Source organism: Protopterus annectens, chromosome 7.part0 (assembly GCF_019279795.1).
Source record: "Protopterus annectens isolate FY-2018-M chromosome 7.part0, PAN1.0, whole genome shotgun sequence".
NCBI lineage: Eukaryota > Metazoa > Chordata > Ceratodontiformes > Protopteridae > Protopterus > Protopterus annectens.
In genome coordinates this window covers 1,793,881,022-1,793,890,967 of record NC_056739.1, presented here as the reverse complement: position 1 = coordinate 1,793,890,967, position 9,946 = coordinate 1,793,881,022, and the positions used below count along the sequence as shown (strand labels likewise).

Sequence of the window (9,946 nt, the reverse complement as noted above, 5' to 3'; positions counted from 1 at the left end):
TCCAGAGTTTGGGCCAATCTATCAATTTCTTAATGTGCACAGTAAAACATTCAGTTTATAATGCGTTCTGGCTGCTGACATGGTTATCTTTGCATAGTTATTCTCTTATAGCATAACCTGAACTTATGGTACTCAATGCCAAGCTTTACAATAGTTCTCAGTTTCTTAACAATGACCTCCCAAGCCTCTGATGTGACCCAGTACTTTGTCAGTATATTGTAAACACATAGATTAATACAAATATTTGTGCACATATGACATGTACAATAATACACAGGTGGTGGTGGTGCTGCGGTAGCGTTGTCGCCTCACAGTAAGACGTTGTCCTGTTCGATTCTCAGCTAAAGCGTCTTCTGTGTGTGAATAGGCGTACCTTTGTTGAAGGTTGTGTGTCAGAGCTGGCAACTCGGCATGTAAAAATCTACTGCCAATCATTAGTGGCCCGGAGTTCCGCTGTGGCGACCCCTAACCGGGAAAAGCCGAAAGACACAACAACCACCATCATTAAAACAAGATAAATGCAATATAAATCATATCAATATAGTTATTATTTCTAGTTTATGACACTGTTTGTCTATGGAAACTTCTTTTTGAATTTATGTTCAAGCAATTGTATAGTTGTATATTATCTTGTTTAATTGTTTCTCAATATTCTAACCACTGCATGCTGCATCAATTGTAGAACTCTGATTTTACTCCTTTTATATTTTCTATGCTCTTTTTACAAAATAGCTATGTTTGTACAATTTATTTTTATGATTTTTTATAATTGTTTACTATGTATCTGAAGCTTTTCTCTCTGAGCCTCAGCTGAAAATGGTCACCTTGTGTCCAGTTGGACTAACCTGGTAAACAAATGGAAAAATAAATACAAAAATAAAATATACTAAGAAAAATCATATATATCAAATAAAAACAAAATAAAAATCAAATATATATATATATATATATATATATATATATATATATAACATATATAATATATTTGGCAAAACAACGTACCCAACACACTAGTCATAGGTGACTCTATAGTCAGGCACACTGATGTCCCACTCACCAGGCTAAAAAAGAAGGTTACTGTCAGCTGCCTGTCAGGTGCCAGGATCCGCCACATAATGCATGCACTCAGGTCACTCCACAACAAGTACAAATATGACTCTGTCATTGTCCATGTTGGTGTGAATGACCTGAGACGTACCTCCCTGGACTTGGACTACATGAAAAGAGACATGGAAGAGCTCTACGATCTTGTAGTCCAGGTAGGTATGACCCTAGCCCTGAGTAGCATTCTGCCATCGCCCAGAATGATACTGCAGTACAAGGACAAAATGATTGACTTCAACAATTGGTTAAGCTTCTGGTGTCATTCTAAGGGGATCCAGTAACTGTCTGCCTGGGATGACATAATCGACAGACCACGATGCTTTGCCAGAGATGGCCTGCACCTGTCACCCCTGGGATTCCGGATACTGGCTAAGGCTCTTGCCACCACTATAGTGCCTTTTTTAGACAAGGTTCAAATGACAAATTCACCACCATAACAGGAACAGGCCAGCAAAAACTGAGGGTAATGCTACTCAATGCTAGAAGTCTAAATCTCAAAATGCACTCACTCGAGGCACTGCTTAAAATGGAGAACATCGATATCTGTGCAGTGACTGAGACCTGGTTCAAGGATCCAGAGAGCACCCCTGCACTACCAGGTTATAACTTATACCACACTTTTCAGCCACGTAACCTGGACCAGAACACCAAAGGCGGAGGTGTGTCCATATTCATTAAGGATATCCACACCCCCAGGCTAGTTGCTCAGCATAATGCATCCAGGGTTATCCAAGTGCAACTAAATCTGAGCAAAACTGCAATCCAAACTGTAGCTTGATACAGATCCCCCAGGATTCCCACTCCTCTTTTCTTGATATACTGGAAAATATTAGGGTTCAACCAAACACCCTAATAATGGGCGATTTCAACTACCCCACCATTAACTGGGAAAACTACTCATGTACCAACTCCTTTGCTCAATGCTTTCTGGAATTCATAAATTCCAATGCCCTGGATCAACTTATCCACACCCCCACCAAGGGCAACAATATCCTAGACCTAGTCATTACCAACATGAGTGACTGGTGTTCCACACACCTGAAGTCAACTCCTCGTTGGTCAGATCAGACCATAAGCTAATCACTCTTGATATCCTCATCCTGCCCCCACCCCCCATTAAGAAAACCATGGTAAAAAGTTTCTCCAAAGCCAACTTCATGCTTCTTAAGACAGAAGTGGTGAACTTCATGACACCCATGCAGATGGATAATACAGTTACGACTGCTGAATCCTACACAAATACACTATAAGCACTTACACAAATGCATTGATCGTGCTATCCCAAATAGAACCAAAAAGCTATCCTCCAAAAAAAGGAAGCCAATCTGGTGGTCCCCTGCCATAAACAAACTGTACAACAGAAGGAAGAAACTGTTGCAAAAGAGAGTAAAATCCCATGAGTGGTGGAGCTCCCTGGTCAGCCTCAGTAAGAAGCTGAAATCCCTTATAAGAGTCTATAAAGCTAGCTACGAAAACGAAATCGCCACTGATTCTAAGGACAACCATAAAGCATTCTATAGCTATGTCAAGAATCTCAATGGCAACACCCAGATCTGCTCTGAGTTACAGCACAACAGCATGAAAATTACAGAACCAGCTGATATTGTCAACATCCTGGCAGATAGGTTCAGTGCTAACTTTACCCCCCTCTCACCCCCTAAAGGGCCCATATCTATACAGGAAGAATGCAGAGTCCCTGTAATCACAACTACACAGGTAAAAGCTGCACTCTCTAAAGCCAAAAACACAGCATCCATGGGACTGGACAACATCCCTGGTTGCTTTTTACATGAACTTCAGAATGAACTGGCTCCCCACCTAAGCACCATGTTCAGTCATAGCCTCACATCAGGCTTTGTGCCCACTGAATGGTGCACAGGAACAGTTATCCCACTCCACAAAGGGGGAGCCAGCACTGATCTCGGGAACTATCACCCTATTAGCCTGAGGAGCCTGGTCTGCAAGGCCATGGAACGTATCGTCATGGAACTAATAAATAAAGACATTGGTAACTTGCAAACTCTGGACCCCACTCAGTTCAGGTTTGTGAAAGGCAGATCATGCCTCCTGAACATAATCGACTTCTTTGAGGCAGTCACCAAAGCCGTAGATGAGGGTAAGGTGGTTCACACAGCCTATCTTGACCTCACCAAGGCTTTCGACACCATCCCCCATTCTGGAATTATAGCTAAACTCACTAAACTAGGTATAAATCCCTATGTCACAAGATCAACGACCAAAAAAAGAACGCTTATTACCTCAGTGTCTTGAGATGCTAAATTCCTTTAAAATAGTAACAACAAAATAGATGGAAAATCACTGCAATGGTCAACAGTGAATAAAACCGATTTATTATAACAAAATCAACGGTTAAGCACTTTCACTTGCTCCATGGCAAGCTTCATCAGAACACTAAAAAGCGAACCTGTTGACATTTAAATAACCTATTTGGCGCCAAAAGCGCTGTTTAAAAATGATGTATTTAAAGACATATGACATGTACAAAAACATGTATCAACCCTACTAAAATAATAAGCTAAACATGTCCCTATAACCCTGAATAACTTCTTAGTATGTCAGCAAACGTAAATCAAATGCTAATTGACCTACCTACAGACACTGATCATTACGTCTTCCCATAAAATGTAATATATAAAAATAAAATGATTGTGATGATATATATCTCATATGACAAACCACTAAAAAATATATATATATAAATACAGATAAAAAAATCTACATAATATGAATTGCTCATGTAAGAATCTCAGTTAATGTACAAAAAAAATCACAATTAATGTACAAAAAATCTGAAGATTATGTTATAATGTTTATAAACAATCATTCCATAGCTAACAGAGGTTTAATGGGAATAACATCATTTAATCCAGGTGTAGTGGAAGAATCAGTATATATTTGCCACCAGACTTCTTTATATGATAATATTCTTTTATAGTCCCCCCCCCCCCCTAGGATCTATTTGGATGCTATCCAATATTGCAAAATTGAAAATATGCCTATCACCATACTTCTTAATATGTCTATACAGAGCATTTTTTTCATATTTGGTTCTAATACTATATAAATGTATTTATCATTTTTGTGGAGGCAGTCTCCCACCAGCGAGCCCCCTTCCCCATACAGTGAATTGTGTTTCTATGCTCCAGTAATTATAATAAACTCTGAGACTGTCACAATCCGGAATAAAGTGGAATTTTCTTGTTTTAGTGTTGTCCATCATAACAACCAGATGCAGACATGTTGCTAAAAGGGTGCAGGAGTTAAACATTAGCAAATTCATTTTGACCTAAAGGTACATTTCAGACGTGTTTTCTGACTCAGTTGAAAATGAAAATAAAACAAAGAAAAAAGCTGTCATAATATCTTTTTGTTCTGGCTTATCATTATTGATTTATCAGTAATAAGTATTACATACTAAAACACATCAATAATCTGTTTAGCACCTGGAAAAAGCAGTTAACATAGAAGGCAAATCAATTATTTGTATATTTTTTAAATATACATAAAGAATAGTATAAGTATTACTATGCCATGAAATGCACTTCTATGCATTTTTTCACGCACCTAAATATTTATTGTAGCACCTACAGGAGAAGCGTCAGCAGCAAAGAGAACTCAGACAAGAAATTAACAAGATCAACAGTGAGCAGCAAAACAGAAGAGAGATGTTGAAGGAACAGGAGAAGTTGGCTGATCTGAAAGTCCTGGAGTACATGAAGCAGAAAACGGTATGTATAGCATTAGCTAAAGATAATGGTAACAACCTGCAGCCTGTCCTATATACTAGCCTTAAAGCAGTTTACTTATTCAAATATTAATTCATTTCTTTGTTTCTTTTAGTATGTCAAAATACTTTTTTTTTTCAAATCTTTATTTTATTTTAGTTTCATTATACATATTGTGAAATATAATACTAGTACGTGTCTAACTGGGAATAATCAGTATACATAGACAGAAAAAGCCATTTGTCATTCCAGTAATCAGCAAGTATTCTTAAGATTCATTTTCTCAATATGAAAAGTATGAAGAAAAAAACAGAGAAGGATAAACTTACATGTAAAAAACTTGACAATGTTAACACTGTTAATACAAGATATTGCTCTTGGCACAGTCAAAAATTCAGTAATTAGCTATATAGTAAAATAGAATAAAGAAAAAAAAAACATCACATACATACAATTATTTACAAGCAGTGCTGCATTATAGTATCAAGATGTTAATTACATTTATTAAAGTTTGATATTTATTTCTTATTTTTCTATTAATGATATGCACATAGGTAACCATTAGAGAGCTTAATGGAGTGAGACTCTGTAAAGGAGGGACTCATGGTAGTATTTACATAGGATAATAGATATAGAAAATCATTCTGTGTTATTTTAGGATGCAATCTAGGGTAATACTCTATAGAAACTGAGGCATTTCAAGAGTTTGTTAATATTATTAGTAGTTAGTTTATGAGATAGAATATACTTATGGTACTGCAAATATGCACAAAATCTATGGGACTCCCTATGGATTAATCTTACAAAAATGGGATATGCCAAATCCACTCTCTCATGGGAGTTTGCTATACTGCACATAGGTCACTCTGGCATACTCACCACTGAACTTGGGATTCATATTGCTCTTTTTATGTTAATGAAGTTCTACATTACACAGAACTGGTTGGATCGCTCTAAAATAATGCAAGAGGTCGGCAGTCGCTGTGGGGCAAAAAGGACAGAAGGGGGAAGTGCTGGGGAGGAATGTGTTTAAACATTCTGGTGTATAGTATGCATTATTATTAATCATTAATTGGGTATATAATAGTTTCTTAAAAGGGCCAAATCTGTTTGTATTGTTAATTGCTTGGGAGAGATGGGCATAAGTCAGTTCGGGGTTTTTGCTTTTCCAGTATTGTGCAAAAGTAATAGAAGATTGATATTTAATTGTAGAAACCAGGTTGTAAGTAATTGATAACATCTTCTTTTTAATTTTTAGACATTTCAGGAGTGATGTAGCTGTGTTTATTTCTTCTTGTACCTTATTTGGGAAACTACCTAAAGTAGAGATTAGCTCTTTAATTTGTCTCAAAATTGTTGTATATTTTTGTTATTCAGTTTAAATTTAACTTTGTTATCATTAAGGGAGTTGTCTTTGAGTTGAAAGAAGTCCCATACAGTTAGAAATTTAATTTGATGGAACTGGTCCAGGTTTATCATTTTGTTACCCAGCTTTAAGTTTGGGTTCAAGTGAATGGGCTGCATAAGAATGAGTGCGATTGACAGACCTAGTGAAGAAAAAAGTTTTTGAAATGTGTTGATTTTATGTTTAATCAACTTATGTAGTTCAATGTCTTTTAATAAAAGTTTGTTTATAAAGGGCAGCGACTTGGGGTTTATATTGCACATTTTCACATGTGCATGCCAGAGATCAATCCATTGGGGAGAGTGCATTAATTCACTTAGGTTATGATCTGCAATTAACATGACTCTGCTAGCACAAATTATGTCATAATACAATCTGAAATCTGGTAACCCCAGTCCACCCTTGTTTTTCGGAAGGATTAATCTGAATAAGGAAATCCTAGGCTTTCTAGGGAACCAGATAAATTTAGTTATGGTTTTGTTTATTTTTTTAAAGAAGTTTAGAGAGATGTTGTTGTCTGTTGCATTGAACTGGAACAGTATTCTAGGTAGGACGTTCATTTTTATTATTGCTATTTTAGACAGGAAGGGGAATTTCATGTTTTCCCATCTGGTTAAATCATTCTCAATATTCGCCCATGTTCTAAGGAGGTTATTTTGTAGGTACTTTTTATGATTGTGATCAAAAATTATCCCCAGATATTTAAGAGTATAATTCAACTTTATTTGGGTTATAGGAAAAGAAGCTTCTTTATGACTGTTTGGGTTGATTGGAAATATAAGAGATTTTGAGGGGTTCATTTCATAGTTTGAAGTTTTCAAGAAGATTTTGATTGTGTTTTGAATTCTGGTTACGTCAGTGTTGGGTAGCTGGAAATATATAATGAGGTCATCTGCAAATGCTGAAAAGGTGAGATTATTACCCAGAATGTTGGGTATATGATGAAAGGTATTTTGTGTTAAATATATAAATAAATAAATAAGGGCTCGATATAAATATTGAAAAGGTAAGGTGAAAGGGGACACCCCTGTCTGGTACCATTACTTAATTTTATTTTGGATGAGTGTAGTTTATTAATGACTAGCATAGTGTATGAAGAGTTATATAGGATTTTAATTGTATTTATGAAGTTGTTCGGAAAGTTGAATTGCTGTAAAGTTAAGAACAAAAATTCATGATTTACCCTATCAAACGCCTTTGTGGCATCAAGTGCCATGAGATATATGGGGCGTTTGTGTTTTGCAGTAAGCTGTATGGCTGCATCGAGGGTAAGTGTGTTGTCCCATGTTTGTCTTCCCTCCATAAATCCTGACTGGCGTGGGAATATAATTATATGAAGAATTTTCTTGATTCTATTTGCTAGAGCTGTAGTCATAATTTTAACATCTACATTGATAAGTGAAATAGGTCTGTAATTTGATGGGTTAGATTTGTCGGTATTATGTTTGTGAATGAAGATAGTTTTGGAGTTGTTAAGATAAGGATCAGTGAATCCAGATTTACAGATGTGGTCGAAGACTGTAAGAAGGATAGGGGTAAGTTTCAAAGCAAACTTTTTATAAAAACTGGAAGTGAACCCATCAGGGCCTGGAGCTTTGTTGCTTTTTAGACTTCTTATTGCCTACATAATTTCTTCTTTTTTTAAAGGGGACTCGAGGTTTTCAAATTGATGATTCTCAATTTTTGGGAATGTAATACTATTGAAGAAAGAGTTGTGGGATTGAGGATGTATTCCATTCTGTGGGCCATATAGTTTATTGTACATATTTTCAAAGGTAAGCAATATATTTTGGTTATTTGTGAGTATTTCATTATTATGTTTAATTTGTGAAATCTTAGGTGGCTCCTGGTGCATTTTTGTGAGTCTAGCTAGTAGCTTAGAGGGCTGCTGAGTCCATTCAGAGTAGTTAGCTAGGAGTTTCATTTCTCGGAATGAAAGATTACATGCATGTATTAGGTATAACTCTTTCTGATGGTCGAGAAACTGGGTTTCTAGTTCAGGGCAGAAATTTTCTTGGAGTGATTTTTCAGTTTCTTGGATTTTTAGTTCAATTTTGGTTTCGTTCTTTCTAGCAAGTTTTTTAAAATATGAGGTTTTTTGGATCAACAGCCCTCTGATTCTAGCTTTTGTGGCTGCCCACAGAATGTCTAATGCGATGTCTGAGGATGATAAGTTGGCATTAAGTTCATCTAGTATAGTGTTAATTTCGTTTATCACCTCTTCTTTTTCTAAAAGATTTGGGTTTAGAGACCAGGAGTGTAAGGTGTTTTGCTTTGGGGTGTTATTTAGAAGGAAAAGTTTCAGAGTTATTTTGGAATGGTCTGATAGAAGTCTCAGACTATTTGAGTAGAGTTTTTTCATTTAGGAGAGATTCTGATACCAGAAAGAAGTCAATCCTAGACCATGATTTAAAGCATGGGGAGTAGAATGTAAATTTATCTCCATGATTGGGATGGTTGCTTGAGAGACAGGGGATGGTTAAAGTGAATTCTAATATTAGCTCGTCTACAGGAAGTAAGGCTTGCTTGTTTTGTTTATTATTCTTATTGGATCTGTCATTTAGGGGATCATTAACCATGTTCCAGTCACCCCCCCCCCAGTACATAATCATGGTTTGAAAATTTTAACAGTAAATTATATATTTGAACTATGAAATCTTATTGCTTTGTACAGGGGCCATACATATTTAGAAAAAATGTGGGTTTATGGGTTACAGGATTAGTGCAACTAAAATAACACCATCTACCAATAGTATCAGTACCATAACCAATAATACCGTCTTTAAATGATTTTTTAATCACAATAGCTACTCCCATTGAGTTGGTTTTACTACCCAAGGCAATAATTGAGGTTAGCCAAGGTCTAGTCCTATCCCTGTTCCAGTCCTCATTTAACAGGTGAGTTTCTTGAAGAAATATAATGTTTGCATGAGACTGGCATACTAAGTGAAGGAGTAGTTTCTTTTTTTTAGCATCTTGTAATCCCTTCACATTCCATGAATCTATCTCCCACAACATAAAAGTTCATAAAGACTGTTAAGTGATACTATATTTGACTTTGGAGATTTTTCCCTCCTAAAGTGTTTAGGAAAAGTTAAGTAGAGACATGACAAAGTTAGTTGTTTTGTAGCACTAAAATCTCTTACATCTACAACCATGCCTACTCATATAACTACCAGATCTAAGAAAAGAATTAACGAGATACTTTTTGAGTTGAAAAAGTAGCAAAATAATACAGTAGAAGTTACAGTTAAGCATTTTACAAACCATTTCAATACAGACACAAACCTATGTACACATTATATACAAACAATCTTGAGCACAAGATGTGCAAACCTACCCACTCAGAATATCCCCCCTTAATGCTCTGGTGTGAGTTAGTCAAAAGACAACCTTCGTAAACTACTGGAGTTATAAACTACATATGCTAGAAGATTAGCTAGGAAAACCATTAATATGTGCTATGCAATTGCAATGTTAATTTTTTTTCCCTTATACCTTTCCCTCTTTTTTTCCTTTTTTTTATAGTTCTGCATTACTCAAATCATTCCACTGTGAATAAATGTATTGCAAGCAATTGAATTCAAGCATATAAATTTTCCCTTTGAGAATCTTTTAGCAAAAAAAAAAAAAAAAAAACATTCCCCAGATCTGAATAAGACATTGGGATCTGACAGTATACAGCATTTGC

General features: G+C 35.9%; 1 protein-coding gene across 2 annotated transcripts in view; it reads left to right on the top strand.

Annotated features, from left to right (window-relative positions):
• CFAP45 (cilia and flagella associated protein 45) overlaps positions 1 to 9,946 on the top strand; it is a 613,456-nt gene that overhangs the window by 286,123 nt on the left and 317,387 nt on the right. For both annotated transcript variants that reach the window (XM_044078323.1, XM_044078324.1), the window contains exon 8: positions 4,707 to 4,853. In XM_044078323.1, the coding sequence (XP_043934258.1) occupies positions 4,707 to 4,853 (147 nt within the window). The remainder of the gene's footprint in view (positions 1 to 4,706; positions 4,854 to 9,946) is intronic.